The sequence below is a fragment of the Emydura macquarii genome, unplaced genomic scaffold (genome assembly GCF_026122565.2).
Source record: "Emydura macquarii macquarii isolate MOO-44397 ecotype Brisbane River unplaced genomic scaffold, CSIRO-AGI_Emac_v2 contig_1876, whole genome shotgun sequence".
NCBI lineage: Eukaryota > Metazoa > Chordata > Testudines > Chelidae > Emydura > Emydura macquarii.
In genome coordinates, this window is record NW_027132013.1 from 11,424,178 (window position 1) to 11,444,165 (window position 19,988).

Here is a 19,988-nt window from a genome sequence, read left to right on the forward strand (position 1 = left end):
TGAAAATGTGGCTATTTATTTTTGTAACAATGAGAGCTAAACTCTTTTGAAAATATGCACCATACATTTGAGTTGTGGCCTGGTTTAACCCCAGTGGTGATGGGCATGTTATAACTACCTGTCTATATCTGAGGGCCAGTAGACCGTAAGGCCCAGATCCAGTTGGGTGCCTAAATACCTTTGAGGACATTGGTCTAAGCTCAGGAAAACTGTCCTTTATTTGGCTGCGATTCATTATGCACACTTATACAGCAATAAAATAATAACTTAGCCCTGAACAACCTAGTCTTACACTTTTATCAACAGGAAAATTCACCAACCCTCCCTAAATTTTTGTAATTGGACTTACCAAAAGTGTAGGTCAGCATGAATCCACGAAACACCCAAGCAATATCACTGTGAAATTTGACCAGCACAAAGTTTTCAGAGGAGGTAAAGTTTGCAATCTGCATCGTCCCACAATATGGGCCAACAGCTGGAGATGTGGGTCGGCTCCCATCATGAATAAGCAAATAATCATACTTACAGTCATTAATGTCTTCCAGCTCAAAGGAGACCATTGTTAGAGAGATCTATAGAAAATACAACAAGAACCTTCTGCTTGCATATTATGCTTTCCCTTACCCATTGTCTTGTCTATTTAGATTATAAATTTTTCAGGGCAGAGACTTACCATGTGTACAGGAGGATGGGGCCCTGATTTTGGCTGGCCCTTAAGGGCTACTGTAATGTAAATTTTACTATTATAAAATTATTTGAATTCAAAAAGCATTTGGTTTTGGAGGGTGGGGAACACTAGTAGGTCATCTGGTTAATCTCCTGTATTGAGACATGATTAATTTCACTTTCTTTGGCAGTACGGCATCAGTTACAGCCAGGAGTAAATATTCAGAACACCAGTGTTGCATTTCAGCTTCTTGGCTCTCACTGATTTTGGTGGGCACTGCGTCACCTAGGCAATGTGTACAGTTTGGGCTAGGGATGTGATTCCTCTGCTTCCATACACATACTTGTACTAGCTTTCATAGAGCAGGAGTATAAATAGCAGTGCAGGCAAGGCTTAGCTGTTCTGAATATGTACCCCTATGAAACCAGAGTTTTGCTGCTATTCATGTTCATGCTCGTTCAAAAAGAGCTATTGCAAATATGTGTACAGGAGCAAGGGGGAATCACAGCTGTAGCTCGTAGTATAGGCAGAGCCCTAGAGACTATTTTCAGCTAAATTTACCACTTATGAGACACCGTCACAAAAAATTCACATTCAAGGTCCAAATGGATCTTTAACTATCACATAATGCCGAAGGCACCTACTGAAATCTTTATTCTGAGGGCTTAGATTGGATTTACATGGTGCGTAGGGCTCATGCTAGTCTTCTGCATAAGGGTAAATTTCATTCTTCGAGAAGATGCTGCTGCTTCTTAAAATGCAGTAGAACAGTTGGCTTCTGTACCGCAAAGAGAACCAGTCAGAAGGCATTTCTGGAGCCACCAGAATAATCCATCAACACCTTACCTTGCAATGTGCTGGAGCACTGATAATCCAGAAGCAGTCCTGGTTTTTGGGATACTTGCTGGGGTAATTCGGCGAGGTGATCACCCCACTTGTGGCTGTCAAAGTGCTTCCACATTTCACTGAGAAGAAAAGAAACCACACAGATAATGTTCATGAGCTTAATAATAGATTGTGAGCAGGAAGAAAGGCTCCTACTGATGTGCCTCTGTATTCTATTCGAGAGCTGAGAGGAAATGTATCCCCTGAAAGTCTCCTATTGAACCAGTTTGTTTCTATAGCCAGCATCTGTGCTTCCAGTTGTGTTGACAGAGTTTATAGCATGTTGTTGGTTCTCCTCTGGAGAAGAGGGGCAACTGCATAAAAATCTGAATTTAAATAACTTTAATGTGGAAAAGGAAGGATTTGCCCCACACCTTCCTCCCTGACACTTTCCCAACAAGCCCCTCCCCACTTTTTTCCAATTTGTTTTGTTTCTTCAACCAGCAGAGAGCAGAAGTGCAAATATGACACATTTCTAGTTACAGAGCACTCTCCCCCTTCAAGCACTCTCTGAATTCCTTGTGATTCTGAAACCAGGCTTGTGATAGATTGATAGATAGTATCTTGTTCCAGTAAACCAGTTTAGAAAAAAAAAAGTGGCTGAAATAGTTTTCTATAGATTTGTATAGCCAGTAAAAAGGAAATGAGCTTTCAGGAGCACTTATTTCATGTGGAGAGTTAATAATTTTCTATAAAGTAGCTGTGCAGCTCCAATAGCAGGATCAGCCCCCAAGAAAGTAGCTAAAGAGTCAGCTATGAGGTAAAATTTGATTTTACCTAATATCATAGCCCCACAGCAAGGGAGAGACAAAAATGGGAGACAAGTGGGGGAGGGGGGAACAAACTGCTGGCTACTGTGGTAAATAAAATACGTTTTCCTTTTGTGAAAAGTCTAACATTGAGATGTCCTCCATTTTTTCCTATAAAAACAAAAGTTACATTTTGGAGGTGAAGTAATAATAACTCGTAATTATCTTACTTGTATTTGCTGCCTTTTGTTCCAAAGCACTTCATTAATGACAGAGAAACTATAGCCAGCAAGCAGTTCATTTCCCCCGCTGCTGCCCCCAAAATGCAGCAACCTCTGGAGTGAAGCTGGCAGGCTCCCAACTGCAGACAGCAATATTAGAGCAGCTTTGAATTCAGCAAGTGAAAAATAACCAGAGCCAATGGAAAATCCAAGAAAAGTTTAAGTAGGCAGCATGTAATTACTTCCACTTAAACTTGTCAAGACAAGGAGATTAGTATCCCGTCTTTGGTAAAGTGCCATAGGACATTCAATAACCACACGTGGCCAGGACCTCAGTTTTATGTCTTCTTTGACAGAATTCTTCTCTACAGCACAGTACTTCTAGCATCAAGCCGGATCATTGACGTGGGGGTCACCTGGCCACCTACTGAACCACCAAAACCACTTTCTGTCGCATCTGGATGTTTCTCAGCAGTCTCCCCCATCCAAATACTAACAGGGCCCTATCCTGCTTAGGTTGTGCGGTGATCCCAAACCTCCCAAGAGGGTAAGTCTACAGATAAACTGGCTTGCACTAAGCTGGAAAATGATAGGTCTGGAACTTGTAGACCCAAGCCATCCCCTTTTCCCGTCATCCTCATCGCCCAAAATGGTGAAAAATACTTTATATGGGGTTCCTACTTTCTGCCTTGTCATTCATGAAATCTAAAATTGCATAGATGTCCAGATGGCTACTGGAGTGTTCTGCAGCCACTTTTCACTTCATGGCCAGCAGCTCCTACTGCTCAATTAACTTTGTTTAAACAAGTAGCTGTAATGAGCTCAACTAGTCTAACAAGGCTTCCTCAGCCTCATCCAGGAGAATGAATGGGACCTGAGAGCTATTGGTGTGAGGGCCATGTAGGGTGCTATTTTTCATTTTTTTCCCTTCATTCCCAGCTCCACAAGCTGCTGGCTTTGAACAGTTCTTATGGATGATGGAAGGGACAACATGGAAAAAGGGGTTTACCACCAAAAATTCCAGCGGGGGTGGGGGAGAACACATTTTTGCAAAACTCCACAGAATGTTCAGTTTTGCACATAAATATTTGCTAAGCAAAATTTAGAAATTTCACCAAGCTCTGTAAATGAGGAGCTGTCCGCACCATGGCTATAGGAGGCTTGGAAACCTGTTGCTGCAGTAGCCTTATCACTCACGAACTCTACAAGCATCAAGTTTCTAGAAGCCACCAATGAGGGTAATGGCCCCATCCCGCACAACTTGTCCAATAAGACACTGGAATTCTTGCTGCTTCCATCATAAATTCGGATGTAGTCAGAGGTACAGTCTGGGGAAGGCTGAAGATCAAAAGCCTCAAACTGCAGGAAAACCTGAAGAGGAACAAGAAAATTAAACACTTCAAAACTTTCCTGACTCTTACTCTTTTCCATCCTTATTTGACCCTGAACTATGTCTCCTATCTCTGTGTGGATTTCAGTGTGAATCTGTTTTTTGAAGAGGATCTTGGTTGAAATCCTGAACTCCTTATATTGTCCTTCCTCAGGAGAGCTCTCCCTTCCTGTCATCAGGAGACCTGCCTCCAGCCCTCCTTCTTACTCTTTCTTTACCCTCCCTTCTCTTCAGTGGTGCCTCTTCCATCTCTCTGATCCTCTCCTAGCTATCCTCAGTAATGAACGCTACCATAAAGACTCTCCTGCTCTTTGCCTCCCTTTCATTAGCTTCCAGCCAGCTCTTCACCTTGCCAGTGCTGCTTCGGTCCCCATTCTCATGTCCCCAGCCTCTTCTCTATGCTACCTGCACCTGAAGCTTCCTGAGTTAACTAGAACAGCAAGACCAAGTACAGGAGAAAAAAGGAAAATGAGGGACTGGACTCTCGTGAGAATCCCAGCCAGGTTCCACCTCCCAGCAGCCAGAGATATCCCCCTCTCCCTGCAACCGCTCCCCACAGTGGGCAGAGGAAAACCCTGGAAAGCAGCAAATCTTTGCACCTAGAACTTGATTCAGAGCTCATTTACACTGGTGTAAATCAGGAGTAATTCCACCAAGATCAATAGAGTTACACCACTATAAAACTGACATATATAGGAGAGCAGAATCAGCCCCCAAAAGGGTTAAGTTATTAACAAGTACATCAGAAAGTGATACATTCTCATAGATTTTAAGGTCAGAAGGGACCATTAGATTATCTAGTCTGATTCCCCATATATCAAAGGCCATTAAATTTCACCCAGTTACACAGGTACTGAGCCCAATAACTTGTGTTTGGCTAAAATGTATATTTATATCTTCTTGATATAAAGACATCTAGAAATGGAGACTCCACCACTTCCCTTGTAGTTTGTTCCAATGGTGAATCATCCTCACAGTTAAATAATATTTGATACATAATACTATTATAATTATGATCTACAATAGCAATCTGATAAATAATGCCATATATTATTAACACCTATTCAAACCTCCTTTTTCCTAACAAAAATCACCTTATGCTGTGGGATGCGAATGAGCCACAGACAGTTGCTGTTGTCTGGGTATGAGGATGGGTAATTAGCAGATGAGAAGGTGTCCTTAGGTTTATGCAGCACATTGCTACAGCAATCTGAAGAACAAAAGAAAACAAGGGTAAAGAAAATGAAAGCTGCAGAGAAATCTTCTTCAAGGGAAAATGCAGTCATAGCTATCTCCATTCATTAATGTCTGCCAAATTTATAAAAGAGAAATTAATTGTCATGTTCAGAAATGTCAGTGCTCATCTACTAAAAGCATTAAATAACTCAGCAAAATAATAGAGCTAGTACAATAAGCTAGAAGGAGATTAACAGCTATCATAATGTTTCTTAATTAACATTACAGTACACAGTCTGTGGAGCACTTACTGCAGCTATAGAGCTTGTTGATTTTAGCCACGTCAAGATTACTCAGTCCCCCTCTCTGTCCGATGGGTACAGAGGGATCAGGAACCGGTACAATAGTTGCTTTCCCAGAGGTGTTAGAGAAGTCGTATCTGCAGAAGCAGGGAAAATCATGTTTCTAAGTCAAATTCCCCTTCAAGTGATGCATTTGTATTGTGAAAAATATTCCAAGTAACACTTGCCTAAGATTTTGAAGAGATTAAATAACTAGAAAAGGGCAAGCAAAGAGCCTTCACAGATCTCTCAGGAAGAACACTGAGGCGGCAACTTTGTGTCCAGCAACACTGAGCAAGAAAAACAGGGGGAGAATGTATTGTTTGGGAGATGACTCCTACCAAACCTTTCATTACAGAGTGAACGCTGTGTCTCAACCAGAATGCTCTGATGAGCAGGGTTACGGTTTCAGCTCCTGATTCTTTGAATATTTGAAACTGCTACTTGTCTTCTGCTTCTAGCTAGACAAGCTTTCTTTATCTTAATTACTGGTTTGCTTTGGGAAAACGCTCAGAAATTTGCTGCCTGTTAGTGGAAATGTGGGGCAAGGTGCCTGCCACAAGTTTATGTGTTAAAGGCTAAAATATAGCATTAAACCATGAGCCAAAATAACACACAATTTTCACAAGGCAGTACACAACATCCTCAGGATGTAAGATGTATCCTCCTTGTCTTTCTAAGCACTGTTGCATAAGTGAATCAGTGATCTCATTACTAGCTCTGCTCTGAGAACACTGCAAAGGGTGGCTTAGAAGACAGACTTGACAGTGACAGATCTGGAGGTGTGGCCATATATAGGCCTCTACTGTAAGGTGTCACAGTTCAGGGCAATGGCACCTGTATTCCCCCTGAGTGATCCACCAAGGGAACCCAGTCTTAGGCTTCCTGCTCCCCAGCTGTTGTCTTTTCCTTCTATCTCCCTTCTGACTAGGGTATTTCCAAGTTGCACATTCCCTGTCCTGTGTATTTTCCAGCACACACAGGTTGCCTTTCTTTCTTGCTTGCTTTCTCTTCAGAGACAGATAACAATTGCTACAGCTATCCACTACCACACAGCACTTTCTCTGCACACCTGCTTTATTCATAAGGTAAAAAGCACTACAGAGAAAATAAAAGAACCTACACGCATACTAAGAAGTTTACCAGAGTTCACTCTAACATGGATTCTGGCAGGAGTAGTCCTTCATCCTCCACCTCAAGGGACTCCTTGTGGCTGCAAGTTCATCACAGCTTTAGCTCAGAACAAGCACACGGTCTTATGTGGCTTCAATAGGCCCAGTCCTTCCAAACCTACCCTAGGGACTGTTGACATCGCTAGACCAGGATTTGTTGGATCAGGAACAAGGCTGAGTCAGTCTAAACCAGGTTATTTATCCCAGAGTCCATTCTTGGTTGGAGCTTGGAGAATCTAGTTTGAACTAGTATATGCAAACCTCTCCAGGGAGTAGCTTCAAAGGTTGGCTTTTCAGGGGAAAAATTGCATTCCCTACACCCCAGTTATTTCCTAAGAAATCCACTATACACACTGTGTGCCAAAAAGTCCTTTGAAGTTTCACATAATCCCACCATAGTACATAAAGATTTGCATTTTTAATACAATGAATTCCAAAGATGTAACATTTAATCTAATAAGGTTTATGTTAATTCAATAAAGTTAATTTAGTTCATTACATGACATGTTACTCCATGGTATTTCTCTTCCAGCCCTATTCCTCTTTACCTTTGCCAGGGCTAAATCTGACAGTAGGTAGAGATTCTCTTAGCCATGTGTGTTCTACACTTCAAATTGGAGGCGTAAATTCCAGCTTGAGGAGACGTACGACATCTGATCAAGTTAGTGCACTAAAATTAGTGTAGCCACAGCAGTGGGAGGGCTAGCCACCCAAGTACATGCCGAGAGTCTCTGACAGGACTGTGCCCAGGGCAGCTAGCCCCTCTCCTAGCTCATGCCGCCATGGCTATATTTCTTTTTTTAGCATGCTAGCTCATTCAGAGCTAGTGCGGGTGTGTCTCCTCAAGATGGAATTTACATCTTTCACTCATTAAGTCAGTGAGTGGTTCCCAAACTTTTTGGGTTGCGGCCCCCCTTACCTGGTCTTCACACACACACACCCCTGCCACCAGGAGCTGCAATCGTGAGTGGGACCAGAGCCACAGTTGGTGGCCACAATTGAGGCCATGAAGTGGGGCCTGAATTGCTGCTGGGGCTAAGGCAGGAGGTGGAGCTGGGGCCGGAGCTGCAGCCCTGGAGCTAGGCTGTGAGGGCCAGGGCTAGCCAGGACCTGGGGAGGCCAAGAGTGGGACCAGGGCCTGGGGTCACAGCCAGAGCTGCATCTCCAGAGCCGGAGTCAGGGCCATGGCTGGAGCTGCAGGGCCAGGTGTGGGGCCAGGAGTCAAGGCTGGGGCTGCAGCTAGGGGTGGGGCTGCAGCGGAGATGGGGGCAGAACAGGGCTGGGTGACGCTGGCCCAGTCCCTGCTTCATTCCCTCACAAACATTCCTCCACACCTGCCCTGGAGGGGTCACTGCACAGTTTGGGAACCTCTGCCTTAAGTGAATAGACAAAGCCATTCCCTAGAAACAGCAATTCTATCTTCTAAGTTTGAATAGGAGATTTGAACTCTGCTTGCTTTTATGAAAGGACGCCCCAGACGCCAACTTACGTGCCATAGTGCATCACTGAGGAATAGTCGTAGGGAAGGCCCAGGTTATTGGAATTCACTTTCCCAAAGTTCCCCTGTTCCCCTGTAAGGCATGAGAGCAACATTTCAGCCATAAAACAGGATCAGGACAAGAAAAAAAAGTGATTAAAGTGACACTGCAGTTCTCACAGAGCTGTTATAATACTGATATTACACTTATTCCCATTAGATCTTGTCCTGAGCATGGGTCTGACACAAAGCCCATCTAACGCCATGCGAGACTTTCTATCAAATTCAATAGGTTTTGAATCTGGTCCTATGAGCCAAGTAAGGACTTCAGATTTTGATCCCCATGAATTATGCACCCAATTTGTCAGATGCATGAAGTGGGTTTCTGCCCATGAAAGTTTATGCCCAAATAAATTTGTTAGTCTTTAAGGTGCCACAGAACTCTCGTTGTTTTGCTGAAAACAGACTAACATGGCTACTCTTCTAGAATGCGTTAACTTAAAAGGGTAATTCCATTTTACAGGTGGGATAATTGAGGCACAGAATAGCTACGGCCAAAATTGTCTCTTAAATTGTAAAGTTTACCATATGCATTCACATTATATTGACTTCATAGAGCTGAAGATGTTCAGCACCTTTTAAAATAAGGATATTTGTTCAGGTGCCTAAACAGAGGTTTCAGTGACTGACTTCAGGCACCCAAGTTTAAATAATTTGGCTAAGTGACTCGTTCAAGGTCACATAGGCAGTCAGTGGCAGAGTCAGGAATAAAACCCAGATCACTTTCATTGTCAAGCACAAGATCATCCTTCCTCTCATGATAACCTGCCCTGAATCTCCCACCAACATTTACAGAGAAAAACTAAAAAAGAAGTGTATTACGGATAAAACACATTCTTTTTAGCTGACTGACGTGACAAACAAATGTAAACAATAACATATAATTTGGGCAGTCTTATGGACAGAGGGAAAAGAGTAACTAGGTGCCAGCTCAGTAAAACACTTAAGCATGTGCTTAAGTCCATCTGTGTTCAGCAATGCATTTAAGCATGTGATTAGAGTTAAGCTGTTGCTGTAGTACTTTGCTGAATTGGGGCCCCAGAACCTCACCACTATGAGCAAGAAGAAAGAGCTAAAATAGAAGCTCTGCCCTAAGAAGCAGAACAGTATCTTGTATTCAGAAAAGACTGAGAAAAATAAGCCAAGTTTCTAAGCAACAAAACCGCAGGCAATATGTTGTCAAAGCAAAGAAATGGGAAATCTTCCAAGGTGAACTGTAGGGTTTAAATAAAAAAAGTAATACTGAAACCCTGGGAAAAAATAGGAGATGGGAGAGCTGGGAAGTTGCAAAAGATCTCAGGGCATGATCCTGCACTCCTGAAGTCAATGGGAGTTTGGCCTTTGACGTCCATGGGAAAAGGATTGGGCTCATAAAGAACATCTATTCTTAGATCTACTAGAAATTAGCCAGCTAATGATGGCTAGGTGAAGGGGTTTCTGGGGTTAATTTAAAATAAAAAGAACAGCACTATAAAGACACCGCTAATCATCACCCTGATCATTATGCTTATATGTTGTACCCCTTTCACCAACTGGTTTGTTCTTCCTTTTACATGGTAAGCTGTCCAGGGCAGGGACAGCTTCTCCCTCTGTTTGTACGGCATCTTGTACATTTGGGGAACTACTAATACTAATAATACTTGGATAGTTGCTATAGGAGAAGAAGCTATGAAGTTTGAAAGGAAGAGTGTCCTTGTCTTTATCCTCCCCTTGAGGGCCCCAGATAGGCCCCCTGATACCTAGAACTTATATCTTCCCAATTCCTTCTTCCTGCACTTTGCTCTGTCCCTGCTTCCCACCTCATTGCTCCCTTTGTTTCTTTCTCCAACTCTTATCTTTGAATTTTGATTCTTGTTGCTCCTTTAGACCTGATCCACCCTCTCTGCATTCAAATCCCTCCTTAAAACTCACTCGTTCTGCAAACCCCATCAGCCCTGACTCCTTCTTTAGAAAGACCAGGTGGGTGAGGTAATATCTTTTATTGGACCAACTTCAGTTGGTGAGAGAGACAAACTTTTGAGCTACACAGAGCTCTTCTTCAGGTCTGGGAAAGGTATGTAGCTTGAAAGCTTGTCTCTCTCACCAACAGATGTTGGTCCAATAAAAGATATTACGTAATCCACCTTGACTCTCTAATATCCTGGGACCGACATAACACGGCTACAGCACTGCATACTAAGTCCTTCTTTGTCATTTTCATGACCCAGAGAAGAGTAAAACAAAATATAACTGTAAAGACCTGTGAAGCCATCTGCTTTTATCTCTCACTGTCTCTGGGAAACTCCAGGGCTAAATCCCTTCTTTTTATTAGCCTTGTCCTCCGCATAGCATCCAGGTCAGTTGTCCTTTCATTATGAGCCCTGATTCTGATCTCACTTACATTGATGTAAACCAGGAGTACCTACATTTGAGTCACTGGGGTTGCACCAGTGTAAACTGAATGTAAATTAGATCAGAACCAGGTCCACTATCTTTGGTAAAACTTTGGATTTTAAGCCCTTTCTCTCATGCACCTCTTTATATTTCCCTGTAAAGCACCATAGAACCCTATGGCATGAAATAAATAGCAAATAATTACAATATTTTGGGAGAAACCATCTCTGATATCTATGCACAAGACAATGCAATTGAAATTTACTCAAGATGATGTGGGAATGGCTGAAAATGTGGGGTGCAAACTATTTTAGGGTCCGATGAAGCAAACGTGATCATGTCCCACTCAGAGAGAAAGGCATATATATTTCAATATGTGTCTCAGAAGGAAGAATCAAAATAATACGTTTGCTGAAGTAATTTGTCAGTATTTGGTATTCTGTTCCCCAGTCCCATCCATTATTATGTAATGTTTGGCAAACATTTTGAAGACATAAAGAATTAGATAAGCATTATTATTATCACCATCACTACCACCTCACACTACTCCCTTGGACTCTGGAGCTACAAATTGTGTCTTGATATTGGAGGACATACCTGCCATAATGTATTCCCACATGATCTTAACGTAGTTGTCCCGGTCACTCCGGGCCTGTTCATGTAAAAAACCCAGTGCATGGTTCATTTCATGCTGAATTGCTCCTTTACTCATGCAGCCGTTTTTCATCAGGGCCACCTGCTGCATACCTTTGATCTTTCCAAAGTGAGACCAGCAGCTGAAAGGAACATGCAATAACAGAGATGCCACACGCAACAAGCTATAGTCCCATAGCTGAAAAGCAATGTAATCAACCACCAATACAAATAAAAAGAGAAAAATGAAAAATTGTAGAAGGTCTGGCAACTCGTTCTCTTATCTCAGGCTCCTGGAGTTTGTTACCAGATGGGATTATTTAAATCCAAAGAAAGAAAGAAAGAAAGAAAGAAAGAAGGAAAACGGAATAAGATGTTTGGAAATTATCCATGCTTCCAGTCACAATACAATTAGGATAGATGAAACTGACCTCTCCCCAGGTACAATGCTTATGTAGTTGGTTTCTGTTGTGCGATTTATAAACTGGACACAAGTCAGTGTGGTGAACTCCTGCATGGCTTCAGCAATCCAAGTCCTCTCTGCCATGGCTAGGAAGAAAAGGGGAAATAAATAATGATGATATTTTGGTTATTATGTGGCATGTGACAAATGAGTCCACTCCACTAAATCCCTGCACCTAGTTGTTATTTTCCTATCACAGAAGTCAAATTGGACAAGCGTGCAGAGGGGTAAGGGATCTTCAAACTGGTTAGACGTCCAACGGTAGTAATAATAATTACGCTTATCCCTTATGTATATTGCCTTGCATTATGAAAGTACTACAGAGGCAATGAAAGGAAGGTAGAGCAGTATTATTATCTCCATTAAACAGTTGGAGAAATTAAAACAGAGAGATTTAAGGCCAAAATAGTCAGTCTTAGGTGTGTAAAGTTAGACCACTGACTCTATATTTAGGCATCTAAATAAAAGCAACTTGTTTATCACAGATACTGAACACCTGCAGCTCCCACTGAAGTCACATGAAGCAGCAGGTGTTCAGCATTTCTGAAAATCAGAGAATTTTTATTCAGTACCTAAATATGACTTTAAGTGCTTAATTATATTTAAAACTTTTGGTCTAGGTTGGCCACCTCAATTATAGCCCACTTTTCAAAATTTGTCCCTCAACAACTTTATGCCTCAGTTTCCCCTTCTTTAAAATTATAGTAAATCATCCTTTCCACTGACCCCAGCAAAAATATTAGGAAGAAATCTCTCCAGGGAAAACCTCATAGAGATTTCCTCTGTCTTTTCCTCTTCTGCGCCATTTCCTATGGAGAGGACAATCAGGCCTTACTGTTGGTGTGACTCTTTATGAGGTCCTTCCTTCTATGTGAGTACTAAATAATTGCTAAAATAATAATTAATATAACAGTCACTGAAGTAACAGATTAGGTAAATTATTTGTTCCATAGCTGTTAAATGTCAGTAAATATAGACTAGTATGGATGAATCCTTTGGTATTTATGTAACTAAATACTTCCAGTTAACCATACCTTTAAATATCCCTTTCACTAAATTGTATACTGTTCTAGCCAAACTGTCCTAGGAACAGCTGATGGGAAGGCTAATAGCCATAAAGGCTGCCTTGGGTTAAAATCACTTTTGACACATGATACAAAGATACCGTGAAATAATCCTCATAATTTGGTATTAAGATCCATGCTAATTTCACAGGGTGAATTTACAAGTGACTTACAAAACTCTGTAGAAACATTAACTGGGACGTAGACTAGCCCATCCCAGGACTTGGGCCAGAAACATCTGCTGTCACAGTTTATGACACTGCGTTTTCTTCGCAAGACAATGTCACCCTCATGCAGAGTTGTATCACTCTCTGGGCAGATAAAGAAAAGAAAGAACATAGCAGACATGGGGGAGAGAGTGATTTTTCAAAAGCACAAATGGGAATTTGGCAATCAACTCCGCATAACTTTCAGTGGGTATTAGGCACCCAACTGCCCTTTGTGTCTTAGAAAATATCCCATGAGTAAGAGGTTATTTCTAATAATCTGCAAAAGGATTCATCAATGTGTTTGTGTGGAATATAAATCATGATGCGCTGGGCCTGGTCAGGCCTTCCTGACTTCCAGTGAAGAAAATATGTTAATACATAGGCCACTGCACTCTTTTAATCAATAACATTCTGTCCTGTGAATGACAGCTTATACATTTGCTAAAGGAGCTTTGGGACCCTTCAGCATGGAAGGAGCTTTAGAAATGTAAGGCATTGTTCTCCTTCATTAGAACATGCAGAGTTTAAAGAAAAGTCATAACTGACATCCAGAAAGATTTGCTAAACTGTCCAATAGATACTACTGTCTCTAAGGGGATTAGTCAGTGTGTGCCCCTAATTAGTCTCCAGGTTAACTTGTGAGGTCTGACTTCCAAATCTCTGGTGTTATTCCTATCCCGTTGTTTCTCATGTGCAGTAACTATTGATTATTACACCAAGTACATGTGTAGTTTTGCATATGCAGACAAAGAAATGATCTGATGTCACATAGGAAAGACGTGAAAGATAAAAGGGGACAGCACAAGTGAATGAGTGACCCCCAGGTGTGGATAGTGGGTAGAGGAGTAAAGGGGGTAAACACAATAGACTAAACTCAGCTCTGGTATAAGCAGACACATCTGCTTCTGATGTTGAAGGGAGCTGAGCATCAAGACTGAATTTGGCTCACTGTCAGGCACTCAGGAGGGGATTTTGCTCTCTTCTTATATTGATCTTATTTTTGGCAAAATAGCATTCCATGTGATAATTATTCAGTAACTGCATGATTTCCTTATCACGCCAACATAAATCATCAAGTTAATGTGAGTACTAAAGAGACAATAGGATTTGTTTTCTGGGGTCTACCATTAGGTACTAACACAGGATTATTTTTGAAGTGATAAAAAAATGTATGGCCACATTTTTTAAGCCTGAGTCCCTAAATTTAGACTGAAATTATAGTAGTAGCCTAACCTGCAGAGGTCTTGAGCAACTCCAGCTCCCATTGATGTCAATGGGATCTGTAGGTGTGATTCATCATGTTGGAAAATCTCCACCATCACTTATATTTAGGTACCTATATGGATTTAGAAGCTTAACTTTAGGCATCCAGGTCTGAAAATGTCAGCCTATGTGTCCTATTGTCCTTTCAGTTACAGCACTGTAAATCATTGATAGCTCTTTTGAAGTAATAGGAGTTATGCTAATATAAAACTTGTGTAACAGAGTGAAAAATCAGGCCTGAAGTACTTAAGTTTATGGAATAAAAAAGATAAGCTTATCCCTAAGAACCCAGATTAAACTGTAGAATAGTTAAAATCAAACTCACCTGTGTCATTATTTCTTGTGGCTACCTGCAAAAGGAAATGATATATTTTAGAATGTACACATGTCATCAGAAGAAAATTTTTATCAGGTAGAATCACAACAGACTGTGCTACACTGAAAGATGATAACTTGTTTTCAGACAGACTGACAGGTTAATCAGCAGAGATGAAAAGTCTAAACTTCTATGGCAGCATGAACACACCTGGACAGGTTTACCTAGTGCAAAACTAAAGAGAAATGCTAAAACAGATGACAATGGAATAAGGTTCATCCTCAAATTTCTGAGCAAGTCCTCTCTGCACTGGAGCTCTGTTCCCAAAGCCCCAGCTAGTTTACTTGAAAAATGTTTGTATAAGAAAACTGCTGCTTTTAATAAATATAGCAAAATTAGATAACATGATGTATTTTCACAGAATAAACAAGCTGCAGGAATTTGCAGAGTTGCCAGATTGTCATTTCATATTTATTTATCTTTAGAAAACAGAGGAACTGGCGCAATAAGAAAGAAAATAAAGTCATCTTTAGATGACTCATATTTAACTTTGTGAGGATCCCATGAGCTGCCACAGCATTCTCTCACCACCAGTGCAGGGTCTGGGGATATGAGTGGTGAGGGGCAGTGGGCTTGCCTTACGGGGCATGGACATTGCTCCCTCTCCCATGCAAACAGAATTGGAGCCATGCTGTCAGGGAGTTGGGACAGAACCACAGGGGGTCCAGAGCCCCTCCACAAAGAGTCCAATACTCCAGATCTTCTAGTTTTGTGGGCCAGATCCCTGCCTTCTTCTGCACCAGGGCAAACTCCACCTCTGACTGCCCTTCAGAGAAGAATTCAGAGGGAGCACTGTGAGGAGAATCTCATATTGTTTCCCTTCACCTTGGCAGGTTATTTTCAAGTAGGGGAATGAGCTGGTCCTGCCAGGCAAACTCCCCTTGAAGTGAGAACAAATCTAGATACTTTTCTATTTGTGTATTTGCAATAGCTTCTTTACATTGTGCTTTGAAACTTACTAAAATATCATTAACCCTATTCACAGATTTCTGGGGGGTTTAAAATTACCTATGCTGTGGCATTTTCCATATAATACATAATAAAACACTGAGGGGCCAACACAAAGAAACCAGAGCTGTAGACATCTACCTGTACGGAAGCACTCCTCAGTTTGCTACATTGGTAGTTGGTGAGCCTCCCAAGAGGCTGTAAAGCCCAGAACCACCCTCCATGCTATCTGCATGCGGCAGATCAAATTCAGAAGGGAGGTAGAGGGAGCCAGAGTCACAGGATCACATTTCTGCAGCTGCACAGCACAAAATGACTAGGGGAGCCAGCAGCAAAAGCTATTAAATGACAAAAACATGGGAAACAAGATAGACCACCATGTAGAGTGTGGATATGGGTCACACATCTGGGTGTGCATCAAGGAAGGCTGGAGGGGGCCTTTGAAGTTCTGCCATGGAATTTTCAACAGTCATTCTGTGGAATGCAATTCATAGCCCTTTATTGACTCTAGTTGCAGACCATGTATCAGATTCATCACTGAAGTCAAGGGAGTTACATCGTGAATTAATTGGCAGCTAAAAAGAATCAGATACATCTCCAGGCTAATCAGTGACCCAAAGTCTCATGTCACCTGCTAGTCTAGTACAGCATGGAGAAGCATCTCTCAGAAGTGAATTTCTTTCTGGTACCATCTGTCTGTTTGTAGCAATCTGCTTTAATATTCAGGTATAATAATTTTAAGGGCTGGGTTTCATTACATGCCCAAGCAATGTGACTACACCACTGCAGTTTAAATTCTCTTTCCCTCCCTCTCTCTTCTCTCTATTGTTCCCTGACTCTTTTATTAACCACATTGTCCTAGATCTGACATAAGTATTATCATTGTTCCTTCTTAGTAACTCTAATGTGATTGCAATAAGTTTCTCTATTATCTAAAATATTGGAATTTTATTTGTCCTTATGAAACTGGAATCAGTTTAATTCCTTTCCTATTTAGACCTGTTCTTCTGTGAGCAGGGGCCTGTCAGACCTAACATAAATTATTCATTCTGGAAGGGAACGCCAGAGCCTACACCTGTTCACAACCCTGAGAGCAATAGCTAGGTTCTTAGGTTTTGTCTACACAAAGGATTCCTACAAAGACAGGTTTCTGATAAGGACCCAGTGGAGACTCACCACGCTCCTCAGACTCCCCACCATCCACCTTGAGGCTTGGGCTGGTTATTGCAGGCCACCAACACAGTTGTAGCTGAGCTAGGAGCTATCCTAGAGGGGTTAGTTATGCTAGGAATTTGGAGTATAAATTCCTGCAATAAACATTAGTGAAGTTTCCCAGCTTAACATTCCAAAAAACCAGCTACAGGAGAAGTGTCACCAAGCAACTCATGCGAAATCCCAACAAAATTAAACACAGAGTTTTATTAGTTCCTCCTTATCACCGTCATGACAGGTCTCAACATTCTTATTACTCCAGGTCTGAAGCAAGAGCATAGGCCACCTTATTAGTCAGACAATAAGAAGGCAGACACAGTCAATGCCATCCTGGAATGAGTGTGTTACAGTTCCCACTGGCTTCTGGGCAAACTGGACATGCGCATTTCACCCTCCAGTTTACCGGCTTAATGATTCATAGATCACATAAGGCATAAATCATTTGTGAAATGACCACAAAAACACTTTGCCAAATGTCTGGTTCAACTGTCCCTGAAATTTCTGGTGACAGGTAGATAATGTGAACTTAGTGCTGGATGCAGGGTTAAACCAAATAATTGTCCTGTGCATCTACACCCCATAGTGAACTTTACACAGACATTGCTTCTCAGGCAGATAGTCAACATTATGGTAGAGGAACAATGACTAGGTGTTGTGTATCTGTAGGGAGATAAATTTACATTGGTTTCAGACCACAACTTGTTAAAGTGGCTTCATTAATACAATTATAAATCCACTGATGGTTTAAAAAGGGGCTGTGTGAAAGCCAATGATCATGGTGCTCATGGTTTTAGTGAATGTTTCTGGCATGCTCAGCCTGGTGGTTCAGCAACACTTGGGTTTTGTTCTGAGTTTGAGTTCATACAGCGTCTTGAACTGAAAATGAAATTCAGAGAGAAACCACAGACCACAGCAGATTCCACAGGCTGCATTAGAAAACCAATGAAACTCCCCCACAGTCTTCTCAACACATCCTGTTCTCCTTTCTTACCTTCAGCCGTCTTGTCCTGCAAATGGTCCCCGTAACTGTCTCTCCAGGAGACAGCTGGCAGGCCCACACTGCTTAATTCTACTCTGCAGCATCTTCTGGAGGAGAAAGCAGTCACTTACCACCCCTGTCTGTAACAGTGAGACCAGGAAATTCCTCCACAGCTACTTCTCTACTACCATTCCTTAAACTCTGGGCTAAGTGTCACTCCAGAGTCGATGGGGATAGAGGGAAATCCCCAGTGGGCAGTCCTCAGCAAAGGGCACAGGAGCGATTTTAGTGATGTGGGCCAATTGGTTGTCTTTTCTTTCCAAGGTGGCAATAAAGGTGGTGAGCTAACTGGTTGCCCATGGAATTCCAGAACGTGAGGCCATGGGGGTCTCTGCATGGCAGATGACTAGATGTAATTGGGCCTGAGACTGGTTGGAGGAGATTGCAGGGAGGAGGTTCCTGCCCCAAGCCAGCTGGATTCAGAAGATACCCAAGGTCAGGTGAAACTCACCTGCTTTTATTTTTCTGCCCTAATTGGAACGTTCCAAAGATTCGTTGCCTTTCACTTTGCCCACAGGAATGTTTGTCACAGAAGATTCAGGGAAGCAATTTTTACCTTGTTTGTAGTATCCTTAGAAGTAATGTGCACATCTGTAGGTTAAAGGGGATTTCATTGTTATTTAATAGCCTGATGCAAACATTGAATACTTTGTTACTGGTGGAGTTTTTTGTGACTGGCTGCACAGGGAGTATTTTTCTGCCTTGGTGGCTTCTATACACTGGCCTTCAGGGGATGGGCCAGATGGAATTAATCTGTCTTTACTTCCTCTGATTCTATGAGGCCACAACATTCAGGTTCCAAACCAAAGGTTCAAACTCCAAATGTTAGAATTTTATTTAGTTGTATTTACATATATATTCATGCACATCACAGCTGAAAACATGATCTGCTACTGCACTCTAGTGGCTCACCATGTGATCTGTTACTAAGGTTGTTTGAAGGAAAATACAAGGGACCCCCACCAATGCAAAGGTCATGTTTATCACCCATGATCCAGCCCTGCATGGTGTAGAGAAGGATCTGCTTCATGCAGAAAAAGTTCTGCATCAAGAACAGTTTGAGCTCCATAGGGAATCAGGATCTATGCATCCGACGAAGTGGGTTTCTGCCCACGAAATCTTATGCCGAAATAAATGCGTTAGTCTTTAAGGTGCCACAGGACTCTTGCTGTTTTGCTAAAAAAACAAGGTTACCAGTAACACGAGATGTGTTGATCATGTCCATTCCACTGTAGATGAGTGCACGCCTCCGTGCACAGTTCCCGGAACTTTTTTCCTCTTAGTAGATCCTGTAGGGCCAGCTCTGGTGCCCCTTGGAGCCCCGCACACATGCTGCGGTATATGAGGCACTGCCGACCCTATGCCCCCTCAGTCCCTTCTTTCTGCCAACTCCTGCAGTGGGGATGGGGGGTGAATTGTGGAATGGACATGGGCAACACATCTCGAAGAACATCAGTTACTGGTAAGTAACCTTGTTTTCTTCTTCGAGTGCTTGCTCATGTCCATTCCACTATAGGTGAGTAACAAGCAATACCTTGGTTGTGGGTAGAAGTTACTGGAGTAGGGTAGGAGGCACCGCTCTGCCAAATCCCACGACCTCTCTCGCCTGCTGAACGATGGCGTAGTGGGACATGAAGGTCTGCACCGATGACCAGGTTGCAGTTTTGCAGATGTCCTGCAGGGGCACTCTCTCCAGGAAGGCCGTAGATGAGACTTGAGCTCTGGATGAGCGCACTGTGGTGGGTCCCGGAAGCGGCAACCTCGCATGATCGTAGCAGAACTTGATGCAAGATGTAATCCATGAGCGCTGGATGAGACAGGTCAGCCTTTCATCCGGTTAGCCACTGCAATGAAGAGCTGCGTCGATTTCCGGAATAGCTTTGTACGCTCGATGTAGAAGGCTATGGCTCGTCTCCCGTCCAGCGAATGCCATCTCCTCTCCTCCTCCGAACCATGCGGTTTGGGAAAAAACATGGGGAGAAAAATATCTTGATTACAATGAAATTGGGAAACCACCTTGGGCAGGAAAGCTGGATGCAGCCTCAACTGCACCTTATCCTTATAGAACACTGTATAAGGGGGCTCCGAGGTCAAGGCCCTAATCTTGGAGACCCTCCTAGCTGAGGTAATGGCCAACAGGAAGGCTACCTTCCATGAAAACATGAGCAGGGGGCATGAAGCCTTGGGTTCAAAGGGGGGCCCCGTGAGTCTTGAGAGGACCAGGTTGAGATCCCAGGGAGGCACCAGGTCCCAGACCTGCGGATAAAGCC

The 19,988-nt window shown here is 42.5% G+C and overlaps 1 protein-coding gene across 1 annotated transcript; it reads right to left on the minus strand.

The window, feature by feature from the left end:
- Positions 1-1,105: 1,105 nt before the first annotated feature.
- LOC137159590 (astacin-like metalloendopeptidase) lies at positions 1,106-19,520 on the minus strand. The gene is made up of 11 exons (XM_067558082.1): positions 19,275-19,520; positions 14,469-14,493; positions 12,845-12,982; positions 11,576-11,693; positions 11,109-11,287; positions 8,091-8,172; positions 5,400-5,527; positions 5,007-5,122; positions 3,668-3,893; positions 1,514-1,632; positions 1,106-1,135 (listed from the first exon to the last, which is right to left on the minus strand). The coding sequence occupies exons 1-11, from the start codon at positions 19,518-19,520 to the stop codon at positions 1,106-1,108; spliced, it is 1,407 nt and encodes a 468-aa protein (XP_067414183.1).
- Between the last annotated feature and the right edge of the window lie 468 nt (positions 19,521-19,988).

Bases quoted from the DNA above. Each gene is read 5' to 3' on its own strand.
- LOC137159590 (XM_067558082.1), bottom strand. From the start codon at position 19,520: ATGGATTACATCTTGCATCAAGTTCTGCTACGATCATGCGAGGTTGCC. The intron at 12,983-14,468 runs GTGAGTTTGATT...TTATCTGCCCAG, and splicing joins CACAAGAAATAATGACACAG to AGAGTGATACAACTCTGCAT. The intron at 11,288-11,575 runs GTCAGTTTCATC...TGTTCCTTTCAG, and splicing joins AGCATTGTACCTGGGGAGAG to CTGCTGGTCTCACTTTGGAA.